Here is a 24,072-nt window from a genome sequence, read left to right as displayed (position 1 = left end):
AGAATATTATGCTAAGCCTTAAGCATTAGTTTTTTATGTTGCCATAGCAGCCTTATTCCTGCAGGGTTGTGACCTGCGATGATTACAGTACAAAGCTTATAGGGTCTTGAAACCCCCTTTGAAGATGAAAAGTCTTTGATGGTTTATATTTATGCAAATCTCTTAGATATGATTTACCCAACTGAGACTGAATGGAGAGATGATTAAAATTCCCTTTCCTTTGATATCCATTAATAGTAGAATATTCCTTAAATTTAAAATATATGCATATGTTATTTTTGTCTTTATTTACTAACATATTTTTGCCACACCTGCGTTATGTTTATCTCTGCACAAATTATGCAATCTGGACAGACATAATAGATTTACAATATAGGGCTGAGGGTTTTTTCCCCCCCTTTTTTTTTTCTTTTTTTCTTTTTTTTTTTTTTTCCCTTTTGAAAGGGGAAAAATCTGTGCAAGAGCTTTTGTATGTTTCCAGATGATAGATTTTGGAATTTGGGCTACCCCACTGGCAGCTCAGAGCTAGCTGTGAACTGGTCTCATGGAAAAAATTGGCAAGCTTTGGTCTTCAAAGAATTAAACTTCCTTTTTAAGGCCTTCCTAGGTAAGCTAAAAAATTATGAAGAAAAGCCTATTGAACAAAAGGGTAACGGTGCCGTAATGAATAATACGGATGCCACTTAGAAGGCCGGGGAGCACTTCCAGTGATGGCAGTGCTGGACCTGAAACAAAACCGGACCTCAGGTACAGCAGCACTTCATTGTTTTCCAGGGCCCATGGATTTGCATTTCACTAAGCCAGGGTGAGAGGTGCTAAGCCTGGATTTTTTTTTTTTTTTCTTGCAAACCAGCCTCCAAACTTAGAAATGTATGGGAATGCTGCAGCTTCAAATTGCAAGCCTTGTTAAAAACTGGTTTAATTTTTTTAATTATAAGGTTTTAGGGTGGGGAGGGTTGTTGTTACAGCCAGGTGAAAGTTTAATGTGTTATATATACATGTAGGCTGTTCTTTTTTTTTCCTCTCTCTTTTCTCTCCGATAGCTCATTCTGTCAAGTTTTAGTTTTCAGATAAATTCTCACATCACCTAAAAGGCCGAACACTTGTAGAACCAATGAATTTTATCCCTTTTGTGGAAACTGCAGTGGGCTTGCTCAATTTTAAGGTAAGCAGGTCTTGAAGTGTTCATGTTTTGCCATCTCAGCAAACTAGGATGAGCAGAATACTCCCCAGTCTCCTCCTAATTGCAGCAAGGAAGAGAGGTTAAAAAACACTGAACATATTTTTCCATCCCCTGAAACATCTGTATATTTATGTTTGCATACCAAAGACCTTCATAAATTCAAAATATTTCAGTGACAGAACAGTTCCAGATAGCCCATGCCAAATAACAAAATCTCTCTGCATTGCTGTTATCACTTTTAATACACTTGGAGTAAAAACGTGCTTCTCCAAAGATTTGAAATACCCACAGTGTTGCAATACACTTGGCTATTTAGTAGCTGTTGAACTGGACTTTCGTATAATGTTTAATTAGAAAAAAGAATAATCATCACTTCCATATTGCTAAATTGGTATCTTTATAATGGTTTCTACTGATAACTTTACAACGAAATTTCATGTTATAGTATTTTTTGTGTATATGATGGAGTGTTTAATGCTAAGGTTAGAAGTATAATTAACTTGGAAAATAGGCAATATCTGAAGAACGTGCTCCTTTCTTAGGGTCATTTTAGATCAAATCTTTTTTTTAAAGTGCATTTTAATATAAATCACTCCCCAGCCTTCACTGTCAAGTCCAGGTTTGTCAGAAAGGCAAGGCAGGGTGGTAACGAAAATGGAAGATCTCGTGCCTGCGCCAGGAATTCAGCGTTCCCCTCCCAAGCTCTAAGGGAAAAGTTTGGGACCGGCTGAAGACACACGCATCAGAAGTACCTCCAGAAATACCGGCGGCCCTCGCAGGCAGCCTGCTCATTTGATACAGCCATTTATCTTACAACACACGCTAGCGTATCTGGGAACGTAATAAAGCAGTAACCGAATAGACACGCTCCTCTTCCATGTGCATACACAGAATTAAATCATATTTGAAACCGGCTGAGGTTTTTTTATTCACCTACAGTATTTTATAGTGGAATTTTTAATATTGCAGCTCCTGATGTTGGCAGGAGAGTTGCCTTTTAAAGCACTCTGATTAAGAATAATTTCTTGTTGCACCAGCTGCCATAGAAGAACACCCACCAGTATAGCTTGTAATTACATCTCTCTCTCTCTGTGTACCTTAGCCTTAGAACTATTAATATTATCCAAACATCGATATAAAATAGTAATATTTTGGAAATGCACTTCTTCATAGAATAGCTACGGCAGCAAATTTTTCCTTGCTTTTATTGTAATGCTTTTCTGCAGCACTTGTTGCATTTTTAACTTCCTCACCTACTTCTTAGTTATATGTAGCAGAAGGCTTTAAATTAGCAATCCTATAAGGAATCCTTATATCCTATAAGGAATTCACAACCATTTTAAACAGTTCAAATTATTTATTTAATAAAAGAGATTCTGATTTTTTTTTTTCTCGTGCAGATATATTACATGGCAAACTAGTCAAATTTAATACTTCTTGTTTGGTTTTAAGCAATATTTGATGAATGTTTTGTTTCATATTATTACATAAATATCTGAAGTACTGATCCCAGTAATAACCCGATGTCAATCAAATGGTGGGGAATCTGCTACGATGTCCTGTATTTACACAGCCTAGGCATAGAGGTGCTTAGGGAAAGATAATGTTTTCTCTTTCGCTGAGTCATTTTAAAGCCCTATGCACAGTCAAACCCCTGCGATGGCGTTGCTTAATAGGAGCAATTTTAGCTGAAGGGTTTTGGTAGCACAGAGTTGCTGTAATATCCTCTTAGTCTCTCTGCATCCTGCATTTCTGTAGAAATTAATGCTCTGTTCTCATTTGAAGGCTGTCTGTGAAGAAGCACTGAGAACGGGATCCCAGGTTGGCTTTCATTTGGACGCAGTCGTCTTTGGAGGAGAGGATTTCCGTGCCAGCATAGGTTGTTACCTGTCTGTTTACTATAAATGTTAATGTCTGGCTTTTGCATAGGAGGAGCCCGATGTGACTTATGGCCATTGCTTTTCCGACAGCAATTATGAAAGGAATGTCAACGCTGGATTCTGAATTGTACATTTTCACTATTCTCCTGAATTTTTTTCAGTGCAGAATGTATCCCTGGGAAATTAAAACATGGTCCCTGTGCGTTACAGTGCGCTGACACTTTCTTGTGCTTCTTGCCATGCAGTACCAAAAATGAATGGAAAACCAAACCAAAATAAAACAAAAAAACTGTTGAGTCACTGAAATAGTATAAAAATATGATATCCATAAGAAACATGCACATGCTTTTAAGAACTGCATTTAAAGTCCTAAAATTCCGGTGTCTGCTTTGTCGTGGTTTTACAGACAATTGTCTGTCAGGCTTTAGACATCATGCACAAATAGTCTCCTGATACATTTTGTTTTCATAAATTTACTTTAAATATGGCCCATGTCGAGAGGCACATATTCATGTGAAAGCCCTATCAGTCTTCCTCAAAAATAAAAAGTATTTCAAAATAGCTTTTATGAGGGGCCACTTACCACCTTATTAATGTGATTCACTTTAAAGATAATAGTGCAGAGCTATCAACATTTACATTAAAAGTAAGTATGTTAATGTAAAAAATAGCATTGCTTTACTAAAATAATACAGACTGGAAAACCTTGTGTAAATAGTGACCCTAAGTAAAGGGAACATACTATTATTATTATTGTTTTATTTTTTCGCATCGGCCTTCACATGAGCACATTGCTTAACTGGTGCCCTGTGAGCACATGAAGTCTCATGAATACTTTTGCTTCTTCTCAGAAGTCATCTACCGTCATTTTTCATCCAAATACTAAAGCTTAAATATTCAGCTCAGGACATCAGTTGTGACAAGAATCACAACCAGGGCAAGTGCAATTCTATTCTCAGTGTGAATTTTTTAACCATTTAGTTGTACCCAGTATGTCAATTTGTATAAAGCTTCTTTTGCTGTAATGCTTCTCACTGTACGTACAGTAAATACTGTAGTCAAATAATTACTTCATGTTAGTCCCAACTTCACAGTCCTTAGCAGCCAAAACTCCCACTGACTTCAGGCTTACAACTTCTGATACAAACCGAATCAAAATCTGAATTTTATAACCTAGTGTTTAGAGATTTTTTTGTTTTGCTAAAGCAACTTTTGGGTTTTTCCTCATATGAGTATTATTTTGACAATATAGCCTTGCAACCCCTCTTTTGTCTTCTAAATTGGTTAAATGAAATCTCGAAGTTTTCCTTTTTTTTTACGTAGGAAATATTTAAATAGAAAGGTTTCAAACACTCTTGTCAGCTTTTCTTTGTTTTCATTGTTTTCGTAGGTGCGACAAGCAGTAAGGAAACCCACGATATTCTATATGCCAGGCAAAAAATAATAGTCACAGCAAAGGCATTTGGCCTTCAAGCAGTAGACCTTGTTTACATCGATTTCCGAGATGAAGAGGGGCTCCGCAAGCAATCAAGAGAAGGTGCCTTGATGGGATTCACTGGTATGGCTTTCTGCCGGTGTCTCAAAATAATGCATAGCTTCTTCAGTTTAAATATATTGCTACATTTACTGCCACTCAGACGAATAACTTCGGTTTTATTTCAGGTCATTTCTTGAAAAACTCAGTAACACCAAGCTCTTCTATGTTTATTAGGACCTCTAAAATCGGGGCTGGACATTTTGCCTGAAAAGTCACAGCCTGCTTTTTAAAACCGCACCCCATGAAGCGTGTGACTATTTTTGCAGAGAAGTTGGAGCAGAGGCCGTGCAGTGATTCCTCTCGTCACAGAGCGGGGGAAAGGCAACACTGTGCTCTGCCACGGCCACTCTACAATTGCTTTGTAAAATATTTGGATCCCTTTCTCTTTTTTTTTTTTTTTTTAATGGCAGTTGATTAAAAAACCACTTTTTTTAGGCGAAGGAGTTGAGAAGCAAATCTCATATGCTAACTGCTAGGGGAAAGGGATTTTTTTTTAATTATTTTCTTTGATTTGTTTTTCATCTCCTGGCTCCCCTCCCAGTAAATGCTGGTGAAACCCACGGGTACTGGCAGACAGCAAGAGCAGCAGGCTCCTTGCCCCAGCGTCCTGTCCGGCGGCCTGTTACCCTCTGATAGCTGGACCAGGTCACTTGGACACCCTGGTGGGACAGTGCAGCCTCCAAAGATTGGGGTTTTGCAACAGAAATCAGCCATTTCGCACATGCGTTAGAGAGTTCTAGCATACAGGACCAACATTTTATGTTATTTGTCTCTGACCATCATTCAGGATATACACACAACAATAACAAAAACCCCACCTCTTGGGTTTTTGTCACTAAGGGCATGGTTCTAGCTGATGTCATCTAGCAAACTACATTTTTACAGTTAGTGGTCTATGATCTTAAAGCACCGAGCAAAATAATCTAATAAACCAAGTGTTCTTTTAAGTCATCTCGACATGCCGGTAAAATAGAGATCGATGCTCTTCAGCACAAACTCTGCCTTACTGTCTGCTGAGCTTCAACATTTGCAAAACCGAATCTTGTTTTGGAGGCAAAACAGTTAGCTCCTCACAGCTACATTATCCACGTCCATGTGGACTTCCACCCTTCAGTCATCTGTGATTGAAGTTGGGAAGATAATAGAGATCCTGAATGGTAGCACCTGCTGATGGCCACCTAATCCCAACCAATATTTCCTAGCTTAAGGAAAGGCTTGATTTTTGAAAAAGCGTAAGCATCTGAACCTCCTGTTGACAGAAGATGGAGCTGCAGATGCTTAGCACCTTTGAGAGCACTCCTTTTGAATGCTTAATGTGTATTTAAATACTTAACTCAGGCTGCCAATTTAGGAAATTTAGAAGTGCTCAGCATAAACCATGTTGATGGTGGTTTGGACTCCACTGACTTTATGGTGGAAGTTGTCTGACATCAGGACAGGGTACAGATAGGAGACAAATTAAAAGGTCATGTGTGGCAATTTATGGGGTAAAGTGAATCATTAACTTGGCCATAGAGATGTCTCGCCTTATCGTATGAGGAGTAAAGATCTTTAAAAGGTACAGACTTCCCTAAGATGAACTCACAGCTCCCGCTCTTTGCCTCCTGCCTTTCCGCAACTGCCATCAACACATTTCCAAAATCCAGCAAACAGCCTGACAACTCGTCCAACCATAATTAGAGATGGGGCAATATTGACTTTCCTGATTTGGTGGGGGAAACAAAACAAAACAAAAACAAACCAAAAACAAAAACAAAGCAAAAAAAACCCCACCACAACCGACCATAAAAAAAAAACCCAAACAAACAACAACAAACAACCTGTTTAAGCCAAAATAGCATTTTTGGTAAAAAAGAAAAAGAAAATGAGGTTGATCCAAAATGTATCACTTTTTAGAATCTTTGTTGCTTGTTGTGATTAAAATAAAATGTCATTTCAAAACTAAAAACAAAACCATTTTGTTCCAAAACTATAGAAATTAAACATTTTAACATTTGCAATTTAGTATTCATCATGGAAAATTACAAACCGGTCTTAGCTTAATCCATGACCTTGTATAAAGCAGAAGTCTGCAGATCGTATTTGGCACTGGCAGTCTGATAATGTGAGAGTAAAATACTGAAATGTCACCTTAATAACAAGTTAAAAACATGCAACTCTTGTGATTTTAAAACATTTACAATACCTTCCTGCTACTTTTACACAAAGAATTAAAATCATTGAAGTCAACAGGGCTAAAACGAACCGAGATTTCTAAATTGCTCTCTTAGCTGGAGAAAACACATTTATTTGCATGCATAGGACCAAATTCACCACCCTCAAAACTAATGCAAATCTAGAATATTCAGCAAAGTTATATGTCCATAGATTTTCCGATATTCAGATTTAGACCAGCAGAATTTGCCCTAATCTAATCAAATATGTTCACTCAAGATTAAACAAGTGAAATAATATAACGAAGAATTTACCAGCTTTTTACTTACTATTGTGACCCTCATTGGTTATTGTAGCAAATTTTTCTTTTCCAGTTATCTTATAAGCAGCTTGTTTTTCCTTCAGTGAGTCTGTTTATATAAAATCAAATGTTTTCAAAAGTAATTTAGACAAGTAATAGCTCTTTTATATGTATGTTTTAATATATTTATGTTTTTTATTTATGTATACATATTTTTTTAATATGGGAGGAGAGGGTATTTATATACCCACACACTCACACATACACACCTGGCACTGTGTTTTATAATACCGCAATGTGTGGACTCAAAGTCGGTGTGTTGCTTATATAAAATGGTTATCAGGTTTAGGAATATTTATGTAAAAAATTAAGTAAACTTTGCCATAAGCTTTAACACCTGACTTAGTCATTATAGAAAGTCCTGTGCTACATGCTGAGAAGCCAGATATAAATACGAAACACTATAGGTTTCCTCTCTTTTGTGGAGAACTAAAATGACACCATCATACAGTTACCTAAAAGACTTGACAGGTATTGATTTAAAGCACGATATATCAAGTGGTACTGTAAAAAGGATTTCATGGTCATAAATTTTAATGTCTTCCAATTTTGCACTCTCTCAGTAACTTGTCAATAACAACAATTCCGTTTAAAATATGTGCTTCATTCCTGCATGGCATTAAGTCTGTTATACAGTTATTTGGATACATAATCTGTGACAAAAATCAACTGAGTGCAATAAATCAAAAGTTAGATCCTGTTCTCTGTAAAATGGTCAGCAGTGTTTTAATGATTAAAAGTATAGCTTGCTGCTATAGATGTCTTTATCGAAAGCAAATCTTTTTTATGAAAATGTTTTACAGTTTAAAAAATCACGTATAAATATTTGTATTTTTGTTATAATTATAGACTGACTGCAAGTGTAGATTAAAATATATTCTACATTTTTCCCAGAAAGTTAAGCTCCTTAGGATTTTGCAGGAATTATTTGTACACCCTTCAATTTTAGAATTAGTACTTTATCCAAGGAGAATTTGTTGTATTACAAATAAGGAACATCATAATCTTATTAAAGGTGACATTTGATTAAATTGACTAAAAAACATTTTATTACACCTCATGTAAAACACATTAGTTAAGGAAATTCTCTCTATGTAATTTATTTCAAAAAATATAGTTCTTACTGAGTTTAAAACTTTTAATTATTTTAAGCTATTTTTTAAATAGTTACCATATTGAAATTTCAAACTGAATATTTGAATGCCCTGAAGTTCATAAACCAAAATTTGTTTGATGGAAAATAAAATAAAATTGAGTTACTCATGGCGTTTGAGTAAAGAAATGTAGCAACACTAAAAAGCTACTATTTCTTTGCTCATTAAATTAAGTAGATTGTGCTGCTGCATCCCCCGATTTTGTTTATACTCTGGGTTATCCCTCAGACCCACTGCAGTCTGATCGAAGTAATCCCAGGCTTTGTCGTTTGGTCAGTTTGTCGTTGGTTTGTTGGTTTGTTTTGTTTTTTTTTTTTATCAGAGGTAATTTCATTTAAAATAGGTGTATCTTCTTACAGCCCTTCTTACACCAAGCGAGGGGCTGATTCCTAACGTACGGCTGGCTTAATGTCAGCGGGAAGATCGGAGCGGACCCCCCTGGTGCGCAGGAAACCTCCTTAGGTCCTGACGCTTCAAACTTTTCCTCGCGTGCAAAAACTCTGTCTGCAGCGTGGGGCGGGACGGGGCGGCCGTGGGACCCGCCGTGGGTGCTGGCTTCGTGGCAGGTTTGCAAGCTCGGGCTCATCCCCAAACCCCATTTTGTTATCTGGCAGGGAGGAGAGTCGTTCATTCTACGGGAAACTGGGACTTACGGTAGCCTCTCTTTATTAAAACACTTTGAAACCCAAGAAACCACGCTGGCCTCTGGAATTCCCTTAGAAATGAACTCATAATGTCAGATGTTACACTTTTAAAACTGTCAAACAAATTAGACGTGTATTTGTTTTAAGGTAGCTAAATACAATAACAGATTGAAGCGGATTATGTGGTTGTCTATTCACATTTGAAAATCTCCAGTAAAAAAAGGCAACATCTGCTTTTATTTTCTTAACATAAGTTTATACAATAAAGGATTTTTTTAAAAAAGTGCTTCATAAAACTTCAGGGCACTGCTGGTAGTTGTTTAATATATCGGTGACTAAATAAATATTGCAACCTACCTGCAGCTGCTAACTATGGCAACAACAGTTTAAACAACATTGAGGATTTTATGATGCTAAACCAATACTGAGAATTTAGGGCATGATTCTTAGGTGCCTGTTAACTTTTCAGTCCTACAAATCTCTCGCTACCTACTTCAGATCTCGTTTTCTGGATACATTTTAATATAACTTATTTTATATGCAGCTGGAGCTGTTATTTATATAGTAAAATTCAGTGATACATTATACTTAAGTGTTATTGACTGCCCGAGACAAACAATTGCACCTGAAAAGACTGAGAGAAGATCTATGGATTGAAATGGGAGGGAGGAGAAAGAATCGTGGCTTCCTTCAAACAATATTGAATGCAAGCATAGCTCAAGATATTTTTATTCTTAAAAAAAAAAAATGGCAAAAGCCTACCTGCCTGTTGTCCAGTTTGAAAAATAGAAGAAACCAAGTAAAATAATTAGTTAAAGAGCATGAAAGTCTGCAAGGCATATGAGAGCCTCAAGTGGTTGGAACATTTTGCTTGAACATCTGTTTGTCGATGCATGATTCTGGTGTTATTAATCTTCTTTGTAGGTAAGCAGGTGATTCACCCCAACCAAATTGCTGTTGTCCAGGAACAGTTCTCTCCGAGCCCTGAAAAAATAAAGTGGGCACAAGAACTGATTTCTGCTTTTGAAGAGCATCAGCGATTAGGCAAGGTAAATATTTTGTTAATATGCCATAGTACAAACCAAATTTAAATTATTTTTGAGATTGAGAAAGCTTGGTGGTGACTCTTTGAATTTATCTTGTGAAGTGTGCTGTAACTGAAAGTAGTGCTGGTGAAATCTGTGTCTGGATAGACTATAGAGTTTGTATTTATTATAAATGTGTCACTTCCCAATATTTTTACAAATAGACCAGCTATCTTTTTCTCCCCCTCCTGTTTTAACTTTAATTCTTTGAGCACGCAGCCTTTTGAGTACCTGCATATATATATCTACATGGTAGGTGAATTAAAACCGCTTCTCCATTATACCGCAGAATCACGGTGCTACTGTCATAGGAAAATATTTGCAATGAAAAGGCAGGTAGCCTGGCAGGCGACTCGGACTGCTTGTGCAGGCATCACTTATGGAAAGAAATAAACAGATTAGGAAGTCTTGGTTTTCTAAAATGTCTCTGTGGTGGTAAACCTGTTCCATTTTTGTGGGGTTTGATCCCACAAAATTCGCTCACTGGTAGTGAGTGAATTTACTTTTGAGCAGGACTGCTTGCAGATTGTGACTCTTAATCATTAAAAATGGGAATGTTTTATGTGCGTTTGTACCAATTGCTGGAACTGAAATTTGGATAGAGGAGAAAGCAAATTAACACTAGAATATGATTGTTCCTAATTTAGTGCATCATTGAGTCTCACGTTTCCTGCTCTGTGGGTTTCTGCTATGTAAATATTGCGGTGGTGATGCACAATCTGTCTCCACTTTGTGCCAGTAATACTTAAATTAGGGGTCGCCTGAAGGAAGATTTTATGCTAGTTGCGGCATTGTCAGTTAATTATCTTAAAGGTTATTTGCTATAATCCAGTTTGCCTCTTTTTGAAAGAAAAAAAAAAAAAGTTGCAGCTAAATATGTTTATCTTAGTTGCAGCCAAGCCTGGGCTAGTTAAAAAGCAAAATCCCAATGTCAGAACAGGGAGTGCAGATGAACGGGAATGGTTTGTGTGTGCTTGTGTGGCATTTGAGTGGGAGACAAATCTCTGCAGTAGTGAAGTTCATATAAAAGACTGTGCATAGGGTCTCACTTTCTCCAGTGCCATATAAAGGTTTTTCTGTACATTTCTTCATTTTCTGGCGGGTAGAAATAGATCGGAGCGTGTGCCTTCCCCGTTCCCCGTTATTTCTGGTACCATAGGTGTTGTGCACTAGAAATGCTGGAAAGGTGAAAGCAGAAATGCTGCTTTCGTCTCAGGGTAAAAGTATGACAAGGTATTAGCTATTGCTCTGCCCTTTTCTTTGCTGGGCTATCGCATCCCTTCTGGGGTACCTGGGTGTTTCGATTACACCCTTTACTAAGATATTTGGGTGCTGTCCTGAGCAGTTATTTCAGGGTCACTATGAGGATACTATATGCCTATATCCCTTTGTTCTGTTCCCTCGATTTTGAAATGCAGCTGTCTTCATGCAAACGATTTAGAAACAGAAAACATATCACTGGCTTTGCCCATTATTCCAATTTTCAAAGCTTGGCTCTCTTACAGAAGGCATCATTATAAACATACTGCTGCTGCAAATGTGTAGGCAGGTAGATGCCGAAAGAAAAGAGTCGAACCACAAACCAAATATTGTTTATGTTTTTGATGTGTATAATACTACTCATTCAGCTGAGTTTAGTGTCAGAAACTCATCTACGGAATACCCCTGTCATATGAACAATTGACGAGGAGACTGGACTAAATTTAACTCTAGTCGCAGTATCACACAATCATGAAGCCAAATGTTTAATGTTGAAGAATTCTGTATTAGGCAAGCATTAGTGTTTGGATTGGTTTTGAAGCTTTTATTTTACTGATATAATGCTGGTTTCTAGCTTATATCAGCCATTCAAGGGGGTTTTGTTTAGGTTTTAGAGATATTATTCTTTTTTAACAAATGCTTTTAAAATAGGTTATAAGCTTCTGTAATCAGCTGCAATAACAGATTTGCTGAAGGTTTGTGGTTTGAGCTATTTATTTAACCAACCAGGTTGCATTCTTCATGTATTTTTGCATGTAGCCGTCTACGAGTAAAAAAGGACTGACATGTTAATATGTGAACTTATGCATCTTGTATCGCTGCCGTATTGCCGGGATTCATAGGAAAATCAGAAAAATAGTTTTCCATGTAGTGTTGCAAACTTCTTAATTTGAGTTTGCAATTTGGTATTATAAATGTGTCAGTAAGAAGAGCTTGGACAGTCTCATTACTTAATTTTTTTTCCAAAGCAAACATGTCTCACTGAGGGAGCCTCTTGCTCCGCGTCCTAGCGACATGCTAAAATGTAATAACTCTTCCCCTACCACCTCCTGACAAATACTCCACACAGCGGTTTTAGTAATCCTCGTGTCCTAATGAAACACCTCTTCTGTTTTCCTTCTCCCTTTATTATATTAAAGTGTTCATGTCAGTAAGACTAAAAATATAGCTGTGGTTAGTATGGTTGAGACTTGCATGGTTTTGCCATGTTATTAATCAAAGTTGAAAGCCTGGAAAAAATAAATGTGAGAGATCTGTGTGGCTGTTTGTGTGGTAGGTAAGTTCCTGGTCTGCAGTCTCTGGGATCATAGTTTGCTGTTAGTTGGGCTTAAAGTTTGGTGCCTTTAGTCCACAATATTTTATATTAAAATACAGTAATAAGCTTTTATCATCTATTCCAGTTTGAGAGCTACAACTACTAATAATCTTTCTTTGAGAGAAAGCCGAACCAGACTACTTCATCCTGGAGACTGAAATGCTTTGACATAGTAGCCCCCAAATGTGAGTGCTGAGGTCAGGAAAAATTAGGATCTCGGATGAGCACTGTGGAGATGCTGTGGCAGTGTCCAAACAGAAGGAAAATAGACAGCTAACCAGCTAGCCAAAAGTATTTGGGCTTGCCTTACGGAGATAGTCCTGCTTGAGCGGTTGTTTTGGTTTGGCTTCTCAGTTGTTTTGGTTGTGGGGTTGGTTTTTTTTTCACATATCTTATCTGACTGAAAAATAGCTTGTCTAGGAAATAAGTGGTAGCATTGCGTTTTGGACAATTAGAAGATAAATGTTGAAAAAGTACATTTTGTATTTTATACAACTGTTTATTAAGTGCTCTCTTTTGTCTAGAACTTTGAGATCTAAAACTGAAAAGTGCTTAAAAAGTAAAGTATTCTTTCTGCATCATTTCAATATTTTTCCAGTAGAATCGCATTACTAAGGGATGTGTTTTTCAAAATTTAAGAATTCATCCTGAAGAAAGCAGGGGTGGCTGTTGGGCAAATCTACATACAAGATAAATGTCAGAGCATGCTCAAAAATGAAAAAGAAGGGTAAAAAGAATGTACTGCATTATACAGGGAAATGATCTTATAAATCCAGATTGAGTCCGAAGGGGAGAGTTAGTGGGAGAAGCTGATAGCCTATTTCAAGAAAAAGATCTGACTTCTATTAATGAAGGTATAATAGTTTTTGCTATGTAAGCAACTCCTGCGTTTACATTACCTATACACTGGATACGGAAATATAATCTCTTCTATATGTAGTTAGTGTTTATATATTACGAGGAAGTAAGACATTGAAAACATTGTTTTGAGCCACTTGACTTGCAAATACATCAGGCACAATATCATTATCTAACAGAATCTTCCTGAATCATCTGTTTATTAAATAAAAAACAGACAGAAAGAAAAACAGAAAAGAGATTGCTTATGCAATTATCTCATGTACTAATTTATAAATGCTTTCAAAGCATTTGCACATTAAACTAGGGAATAGGGAGCTAAATACAGTCAGCAAAGTCACCTGTCAGGTAAGGATAATTTAGAGTTAAGGTTCGTAATTCACAAACCCAAGCTGTAATAGGGGTTGGATATTTTAGATCCCACGGGGCAAAACAGAAGAAATACCTGTACATGCCACATACGAATGCAGAGAGTGCTTGTTAGAAGATCTGTGGCATATGTTTCTTGCATTATACTCTGTGCCATTGTATATCATGTACCCGGCAGCTGAGGAATAATACATATGAACTCCAGCAATTTGACAAACTGTACGGCTTCTTTTATGGACCTTTCCAGGATTATGAAAAATCTTAGGAACGCATTTATTTACACAGCATCTACTCAACAAAGGAATGGAAATTTCCAGCAGTGGCTCCCTTATAATGCTCTTTGTTTAGGAAAAGCTACCCCACGCCACTGTATCTTGGAGACGATGCGCCGTCCGTGCTTGGGCCAGATCCAGCTCCCACCGCCGCCCGGGGAGGTCTCTGCCCACTGCCCTCCCTCTCCCGGCCGTGCCAGGGAAGGCTCCCCATGCACAGCCCCAGCCATGAGGGATCCGTCCCAGCCCCATCTGTCCCACGGGTGCTGGGGGAGCAGGACTGTGCCCTGGGGGCGGCGGGCTCCCCCCGGGCTGCGTCCTGGGAGGGATGTGCTGGAGCATCCCTCTGTCGCGAGGCGGTGTGGGACTCCATCAACCCGCAGGGATTACATCGCACTTTATAGGGCATTATATCTCAGGATTTTACGCAGAGCTGGGGGTGAGGGAGCAGCCCAGCTCCCTGCTCCCCTCGCCCAGGTCGGACTGCAAGCAGAGCTTCGAGGTGCCACCAGCGAAGCCAGATCCCATCCCGGGGTGATGCTGGCAGCACAGGGTACCCCTGCGTACGCTGGGCTGCAGCGCTGTCAGCCCTCGTTCCAAGGACGCAGGGCATTTGCTGCCGTTTATGTTAATCAGGCAATGTATATTCCTCATGCAGCAGAGTGGGGGACTCCGGGATTTGTCATAAATTGCCACCTTTTATGAGCTTTGGCCTTAAGAAGTATAGGCTCAGGTGCGTCTCTATGCAAAGATGGAGAGCGCTGGTGGGATTTAAGTGTGGGCCACTGTTGCATAGTTCATTTTTTTTAAAAAGTGGCCTTGTGAAATTTTAACGTGTAAATTGATGTATAAATAGAGATCAAGAGAGCTCATGTAAGTACTTCAAGTTTCTCTATACAATCTTATTATTTGAAAAAGACCATAGAAATATGTTTTGTGTCACAGTTGAAGGCTTTTCTCTTAGAACGATCCATCTGGGGGCAAATTTTGAACCTTTACAATGGAGCAGAAGGGTCTGTATTAGTTAATTGCTTGTGCTATACTGGTTCCTAGACTGGCACAATCAGTCCTGAGGGAGTTATGCCAGGTGGGGAGAGAAGGAGACAGATTTTACTACGCGGGGCTGCAAAAGCTCCTAAGCAGGGCAGAAACTCATATAAAACATTTTCTTGCCAGCTACACACACACACACACACTCCCCGGCAGGCAATCAGTGGCTCTTAATCTGTTTTCCTCCACTCATTAAATCCCTGTGTCCAAAACATGGGGGAAGAGGGACTCGAATGGAGGTTTGACATTTCCCGCAGGGAAATGTCCATCACCTTTCCACCTGGAGGTAGCTCCAGAAGGAGGTGGCTCATGTCCTGGGGGACATGAGCCCTGCAGGGGGCAGGGTATGTCGCCCCTCTGGGTTCCTTCTCAGCCAGGCACAACCCCTCTGTCCTTGCCAGCTCAAGGAGGTGCCTGCGGTGTCTCGGCGAGACAGGGCGAGTGCCTTTGCTTTTGGAAGGGCTGTGCCGCACCACTGTGTTCCCAATGCACGGGATGCTTTTTGTGGGCGCAGGGCGGGGGACACCCATGGCTGCAGACACCTGCCCGCCGTCGTGCCAAAACCTGCTCTGCACCAAGCAACCCACCCAGGTAACTACCCACCTTCCAAATCCCTCTTTAAAAAGCATTAACAAGCGCTCATGGGCCTCGTTTCAATTTCCAAAGCAGGATCTAACCAGAGATATAATGTCCTGACCAGATGGCTCTTTTTAAGGCTTACTGAGGGAATTCAGAAGCCTGTACGGCCAAAATATTGTTTCAGTTAATTTAGGTAGCAGCAGTCTTGCTGCCTCTTCACTCGTCTGTGTGCTAGCCAGCTTTTTCAGAGACCTGGAGAAGCTCTGTGCAAAACCTCCATCAGCTGAAACAGAGAACGGCAGTAAAAAATGGCTGTTCAATCCTATTCAGAAAACGAGTCTGAAATTAGAAAAAATATAGACTACAAAAATAACGGTAATTCCATTCTTGTTGGCAGAACAAGCTTCACTGTTATTACTTTTCTTGCCTGCATTGTATTTTATAGCTACCTTCCCCTTCAGTATCAAATGCCTTTTGTGTGTCCTATAATAATTTATTTACAGATTAAATTTTCTAATCTATATTTAACTAATTGCTTTCATGACTATAAACCTCAAGTTAATTCTAAATGACTTAATTAAGGGCATCTGAGGATACTGAAGTCTTAATATTAGTTACTTTTCATTTTTCCATATAATAACCATGATGCTCACTGGGGGAAAAAATGCCTGGTTGGATAGGATGTTTGTCCGGGAAGCTGCTTTTGTGCTATAAAATAAAGATTTGCTTGGCAGCAGCAAGTACACTCTCTAGGATTCTTCCGTTCCCGATACATTATAAGATGGAGGATGGAAACCAGTGGAGAATATTCCTGATATTCCTGATTTCTAGGACCCTCTTCTCTTTCTTTAATTTTATTCTTTCCTACTCTAGAGGAACACATAGGAAGGCAACAACCACAATGAGACAGAAACAAAAGAAAACCTAAAGACAGCAACAATAAAAACAAAACAAAACAAAAAAGATACCACCCTGTGTCTGCCTTTCATAAACAGGCTGTTTGCCCAGTGAGAGGTGGAGACTTTGGTGGCTTAGAGTTGCTGGATCTGGACCAAGCCGGATCCCTTGGCCCATCCTAGCCTAAATGGCTGTCCCCAGTGGTTCAGGCAACATGGTGGGGCTGTAAGTGGGAAAAACAGCTTTTCTGGCTCATACAGCAGGGCAAGACACTTATCCATAGGCTGGGAACAATAATGTCAGGTGGAGGAGAAGTAAAGGACCTTGTAGGTCCCTGTTCTTCGTATTTCCAGCCTCACCGTGGACTCGAGGGATAACAAAGTCCTTCCTACCTGTTGAGCTTTAGAAAGGGCTTTTTCTGTCAGAGTTCTTGTACTGTTGCTAGGGAGTTATTTGAGGTAAAAAATTAATCTCTGTTTCATGTCGTTGATCTTTCTTTCTCGACCTTTTGTGTCCTTCCATCTGCTCCTGGAGGTAGACGCCTGTCTCATACAAACAGGCCTACTTCTGGCATTACAAACTGGTTTATCCTGTGAACTAACTACTCTGGTGGAAGTTTACACTGCTGAAAAGAAAAAAATTAAAAAAAAAAAAAAAGGTAGTGGTATTTGAAATTTTCTTTGTATCAACAACATGGATACAAAAACTTGCTGGTGTAGATACTTTTGCAGAATTCCCTCCCCATCCATCCCTTCCTTCAGCAGATCACAGAGACCCACTGAGCATCTCCTCTTGCCAAAAAGTCACTTTGACAAACCTTTTCAGGCATCATTTGCTTTCCCCAAAGATTTTGTGTATACGTGCCTTTCCTCTCATAATGTTGCTACAAAAAAAAGGGGCGAATGCCAAAGGGTTCAAAGGAGAGGGTATAAAAATATGTAAACCGAAAAGCTGTTTGTATAGCTTGCTGTGCGTGGAGACTTCAGTTTGTCATACGTGACTACATGAGTTATTTGGGCATTTCCTACTTACTGCAAAGATGCTAAAAGAAGGCCATAGTTGTGTGTCAACCTGATTTGGAGGCAGTCTGATCAGAAAGGAATGCTAGACATTATCTTGCTATAGCCTGAAGAATGTGCTCGGTTGACCCAGATATCATGGAACACCTCCTAGCAGCTCACTAACCTTTGGAAATTCATCACTAAAAGGTGAAATAATGACCCAGCTCTTTATGGTGGCTCTTTGGCTACAACTTGCAGAAGAAAAAAATTAATTAAACCTGCAATCAGCACCATCACAGCTGTTAGCTTATTTCTTACTCTTGACTTCCCCAAAAATATGGCTTCAACCTTCTGTTTCAAGGGAAAGTCATTCCTTTGTAGTCAGGATAATCACTCCTCCCTCAGGCACAGACCCAACACCATTTGCTGCGACCAGGACTCTCTTCTCTTTTGTTCATTACCTGTAAGCAAATCCCAGCGTTCTTTTTAAGCCCCAAAGCAAAGATTTCCAAATTTCCTCTGCAGGGGGTCACTTAAACAATGTGTGTTTTCATTTAATCCCAAGGCAATTATCTTCCTGAATGCCGTGCTTTTTAGAGGGACCCTTTGCCATCCACCTGCTTCCTTCCCTCCTCAGAAGAGCAAAGCCGCCCTTCATCTAGAGCACAACACTCTTGTTTCCTTCTAACAGTTGATATTGTGCAGGATTAGAGATAATGTTCTCAGACCCAAGCAGATTTTAGTGGGTTTATTCCATGTATTTTTGTGGTCTCCAAAAAGTCATAACTAGACCTTTGGGATTTAGAAGTGGGCAAGCCACTGAATTACCATGGAACAAATTGATGTTTCTTAGATAACTGAGATGTTTCTTGCATCTGTGGACTTGAGGATGTTTGTCTATACATGTTCTCCATTTCCCCTCGAGGAGGTACACAAGGTTTGCACTGGCCAGCTGGCATCGCCCCTCCTGCTCGTTTCCATTTACCCTGGCATCTGCCTGCGAGTGCTGGTGCAGGTCACGGGGGTTGGAAGGGGACTTTCGTAATTACTTATTTGGACAATGGCTGTATTCACACACAGCCTCTGGCCCAGGTTACCAGAGCTGCATGGGAGCTCTGCTTGATTCACAACATCTCCTAATGATGAAAGGGGTGGAGGAGAGAAGGGTGGCTGGCTCACTGGTCTCCCTACGCCCAATTTCCCTGGGTCCTAGATTGACGTCTGCTCAGAACACAGACAACTAGGGCGAGGAGATAACTTGACTGCCACACACTCGTTGCAGGGGTTTGGTCTGCAAAGGAAAGTATTGCTAGCTAAACCATTTAGAAAAGTGATTGACGAAAAACGAGACAGTATTTCTAGCCTGGTGATGGCAGAGTGCCGTCAAAGGATCTCCCCTCACTCATGAGTTTCCTTGTCTTCTGAGCAACAGTCAGCTAACTAGTGGCAGAGATTTTTTGGCAGTTCCATAAGCATTAGAAAACCCCTATCTTAGACCTATACTTAATTCAGTATTCAGCAGCAAGTGCCTTCTTGTCGGTATTGCAATTTGATGGAATGTGACCTTGACTTGCTTTTTCTTTTCTTCTGATGGCCTGGGTACCCAGAGTCCTCCCCATGCCAAAGCCAGGATCCCTTAGCACCTCCAACCCTGCCATCTAAATCGCCTGACTAGATTCTCAAAGTAAACTGCTTTTGAAACAGTTGACTGTCTCTACGTAGTGGCCCAGGGCAGCCCATACATTGACACACACAACAAATGAATATAGCGCTATTGGTTATATTATTTCATGTGATGCAAAACAAATGATTTCTTTTTCTACTATAGACAAGCCACTGGCTTAATTTAGTCTTTATAAACTTATTTAAGAAAGGCCTGGCCACTGTCACATGGAACTTAAAGTTGTTGGCTACATGTATGATGAGATCTGGTAGAACAGGGCATCAAATCAAAGGCTTATTAGCAAAGGCTTGCTGATGATCAAGGTATTTAATAACAACAGCAGTGGCTCCCAAAACAGATTGCAGAGCCCTCACAAGCAGTGCTCACATTTGAAATCCCATCTTCAATAGATCAGGAAGCTGGTAGACTTTTTGGAACTTATAGGACTTATTTGGTACTTTGAAATGTACATACTTGCTATGCCTTAGGTAAGCAAATCCTCACATTCAATACCAATACAGGTGATTAATAAATTCCAGTGGCTTAAGAACTGAGGGTCTGCAGTAACTGAGCTCATTGCAGTCATCGAGATGGACGTGGATAGAGGCACAGATAACCACAGATGGAGCGAATGCTGAGGAAAAAGCCTCAAGCATTCCCAGGTGCACAAGTACATGTAGTTCTTCCATCTTGTCAGCCGAAGGGGGACTAGCTTGTCTGATCACTGTCCCACATGTCCCAAAACAATTATTATTTTACTTTAATTAAGTCATGTACATTAATCCACAGCTCAGAGAGAATTGTGTCACATAACTGTGAGGTGCCTTAAATGTTCTGTATCATGATAGTTTTAGCCAGCTTCTCTTGTTAACCTGGTGGTACATAAGGAAACAAAAGACGGTGGGAGTAAAACCCCACATAACATTGTATATTACATCAAAAGGTTTCAGGACAGATGACAAAGTATGAAACTTTACTTTCCCTGATCTTCTGGAAAAACGTGAAGGGTACCTCTCTTGCAATCCTGTCCATCCCCTGTCAAAGTCAACACAATTCTACCATCCAGGATAAAAACTAGCAAGAGAATTGGCTGTATCATTTCTTCCCCTTTCCTGGTTCCACCAGAACATATTGATCCCCAGACAACACAGAAATCATGGACTCTGAATCCCACCCATTTAACTTCTAGAAATGTAAAATGCCTCTTGCAATAAAAAAATTATGCTCTGTTTATGAGATGGTCGTATATATTTACCAAGCTCTTAACTACCCCCAAAAGTTTCACAGAGCAAATGTTGCTGGATGCTGCCACACATAGACACACACAAAAAGAGGAGGTCTTCATGTTCCAGGAAGCACTGCATTGGTGTATTCAGCTTTTGGCCATAGCAAATAACACACCAGCACTGAGACTCTTTCTGTGCCTTGATACATGCCATTTCTTATAGGTAAAGGAAATTTTTAAGGGTGACATATAGATATGACAAGAGCCATGTCCAGGATCCATGGCTACACATGGCCAGAGTTGTCTTCTAAGTTGTCAAAGAAGAGCCCTCAACTATATGTTGAACTTGGCTAAATCTGAGTTGGTTTTGATAGTGCCTGCATTATCCAAAAGGAGTTTCGTAAGGTACAAGCATAAGCTCTGCCAAACTGATATGTTAGAGGATTCGGTTCTGCATCTCTTCAGTCTCTCCACAGCCACCTGGAAATTTATGGCGTTAGGTATTCCTACTGCCCACCTTGCTTTGTTCCTCCTTTTTCATAAGCCCAAATCTTCAGCTCCTGACCTTTGAAAATGACTGTTCTCTGTCAACTCTGCCCTATCGCTTCTCTTGTCTGTACGCTAGATCTTTGTATCACTTGGGGCTGACCATGCTCAATTCTCATTTTTCCAAGACTATCTTTTTTTGCTCTTCCCTTCTGGAAAAAAAAAAAAAAAAAAAACAACAACACACCAAACAAACAAAACAAAACAAACAAAGAAACAAACAAAAAACAACAGCTTTCTATAATTTTTAAGTCCCTTCCAGCTGTTTTCTGTGTTTGCCAAAAGCCTTCTCTGTTCCATTCTCAAAGGACTTTAGGACATACCGAAATTCAAAGTAGAGCTGTTAAGACCTTACTCAGCATGGCCCATATCTTGCATACATAGCTGTTACATTTTTTAAAATGTTACTAGTGTTTTAACGGAGCATTAAATGTCATTTATTGCATTCAAATGCTACATGGTTCCTGCGGGACGCAGCAAATTGCACACTGCTGGTCCTGCATCATTCAGCCCGGAGAAGGTGGTTTGATACGAGAGATGGAAATGGGGAAATGACAACCTGGGGGGCTCTGGGGGCAGCTGCAATAACCAGGTGCAGAGAAGCGGAGCTGGATGGGCCTGCAGCCTTCTTGGTGCTCTGCTCTCACTGAGCTATCCAGAAGAAAACACCTTTGAGTCTTTCGTCGCTTGTCAGTGAACTGGGAAGGGCTCTTAGCGAGTCCACATGATGACCCACGTGGGAAGCACTGCCTGTTAGCTTGCTTTCTTGATTTCTCCCCGATAGTCTGCCCCAACACAGGCATACAGCCATCAGGCTGAGGGAAGCCAAAGGTTGTGCAAACACAGACCCCTCTGCCCTGTTGTGCTGCCTTCACAGCTCTATGGAGCAGGCCAGCCCAAGTGCCCTTACAGCTCACATACCTACAGGCTGCTGAGAGCCCAAGTCACCCTGTTTCTCACAGGGCTTCACCCTTAGCACGTTCACCGTGTTGCTGCATGAAGGATGGCACTGCATAAGGACAGCAGAATGTGTGTTGAAGATGTCCCTGCTCATTGCAGAGGGGTTGGACTAGATGACCTTTGAAGGTCCCTTCCATCCCAGACTATTCTATGGTTCTGTGTGCTGCCTCACATAAAACAGGAGCAATGTCTTTGGCCTGCGGAGCCCCCATTCCTCGGAAGGGCCGCACTTCCAGCCTGCTACCCGGTGAGTGCCGCAGTTGTCCTTCATTCCCCGACTTCTCATCCCACCCAAGTTACTTACACCCATGCATCATCACCCGAAGGCTAGAATAGAATCATAGAATGATAGAATGTCCTGAGTTGGAAGGGACCCACAAGGATCATCGAGTCCAGCTGCTGTCCCTGCACAGGACAACCCCACAGGTCACACCATGTGTCTGAGGGCTTGTCCAGTCTCTTCTTGAACACTGTCAGGCTTGGGGCCGTGACACCTCCCTGGGGAGCCTGTTCCAGTGCTCCACCACCCTCTGGGGGAAGAACCTTTTCCTCATGTCCAACCTAAACCTCCCCGGCACATGTTCCTGACATTCCCTGGGGTCCAGCCACTGGTTGCCAGAGAGATTGGCTCCTGCCCCTCCTCCTCCCCTGGTGAGGCAGCTGTAGCCACCATGAGGTCTCCCCTCAGTCTCCTCCAGGCTGGACAGACCAAGTGACTTCAGCCGCCTCCACCGCCTGCTGCTTCTCCCAGCATCTCTGTCAGCCTTTACCTGGAGGGCCTGTCTCTTCCCAGGGCAGGTCTGACACGTTTGACTTGCCTGATGGCAGCGCCCTTCTGCATGTTTCTGAAAAGGCTCCCGCTGAATGATTGATACGGTTACACAGTGAGCAAGAACCACAGCCACCGAACGCGATGGATGCAAACCCCAGCCTGGCACCACACACCCGCCATCGCTCCCATTGGCGCTGCAAGCTTCCCAAAGAGCGGACCTTTGGGCCCACCATTGACCCACTGGAAAACTAAGTACAGGCTGGAAGTGTGAGATCGTTTAGAAAATTAGCCAAAAAGAAAATTTAGATCTATGACTAAATTAATCTCCAGATTAACGCTATCAAAGCAAATGGTGTTTATAGAAAGTCTTGTTTTCTTTATATTAATGTGAGAGAAAATCAAAAGAATGCTAAAGGCAAATTTCATCTAGCAGAACTGGAAAAGAGAGCATGGGGACAAAGCTATAATTACCGGTATTTCCTATCTGTTGAAACCTGTGGGTGGAAAGAGAGGCAGTGAATAGAGTATATTCAATGGCATTAAAATCGGTTTCTTTTTCTGGACTTTAGCTCAACCCTGCAAATTAGCAGGGAGAAAATAAGCCTCAGAGTGAACAGGCAGAGAAGCCAATTTCTTCATGTTACTCTTTGCTGTTAGGAAAAAAAAAAAAGCAGCTTTTTTTTCCTTCAAGAATTCAAATTCCTTGCAACCCAAACTACAGCTGCATGCTGACAAGAAGAGATCTCAAGTGCAGATCTCAAGTGGTTCAGTGTTCATGTGTCCACACACACAGTTATCCTGGTTTGCTTTCTAAACATGTTATTTTAATGAAGAGAGGACAGGCATGTTGTTTCATTAACTCCTGCTTTCTGAAGAAGACTTCCTGACCCAGACTGATCATGCTCCAGCTTAGGCATCTGCAGAGATACCTGACTTCAGAGCATCCTGTGTCCAGTCAGTGGAAGGAATAAGACCCTCCCCATCATGACTCGGACCACCAGAGATTGGAATTGCCATTTCTAGGCACCCACCTCTTTCTGCAAACTACTGCAGGTACTTAATATAACCGTGCTCCTAAATCAGCCATTTCACAAAACTAGGAAGGATGATTCCAGACCTTAACATACCTCTACTTATCACTGTCATCCCACATGCAAATTTCTCTTAAAAGAGAAGAAAAAAAAAAACACTATTATTTGACTGAATGCTTATAGAAAAATAGGCACAATTAAAACATGTTTTTCTTACAGTGAAAAAAATGTATCTTGCAGTTTTAGATTGCTGTGTAACCTGAATTATTCTGAAGA

At 40.5% G+C, this 24,072-nt stretch overlaps 1 protein-coding gene across 2 annotated transcripts in view; it reads left to right on the top strand.

The window, feature by feature from the left end:
- Positions 1-24,072, top strand: part of CLYBL (citramalyl-CoA lyase) — a 182,592-nt gene that overhangs the window by 155,347 nt on the left and 3,173 nt on the right. Inside the window, exons 4-7 of one of the 2 annotated variants that reach the window (XM_065636538.1) lie at positions 1,064-1,165; positions 2,969-3,062; positions 4,454-4,600; positions 9,838-9,962. In XM_065636538.1, coding sequence (XP_065492610.1) covers positions 1,064-1,165; positions 2,969-3,062; positions 4,454-4,600; positions 9,838-9,962 — 468 coding nt within the window. Of the gene's footprint in view, positions 1-1,063; positions 1,166-2,968; positions 3,063-4,453; positions 4,622-9,837; positions 9,963-24,072 lie in introns of both variants that reach the window. The other variant, XM_065636527.1, reaches the window with a different exon arrangement.

The sequence above is a fragment of the Caloenas nicobarica genome, chromosome 1, assembly GCF_036013445.1.
Source record: "Caloenas nicobarica isolate bCalNic1 chromosome 1, bCalNic1.hap1, whole genome shotgun sequence".
Lineage (NCBI taxonomy): Eukaryota > Metazoa > Chordata > Aves > Columbiformes > Columbidae > Caloenas > Caloenas nicobarica.
This window is presented reverse-complemented; position numbering and strand designations above follow the sequence as displayed.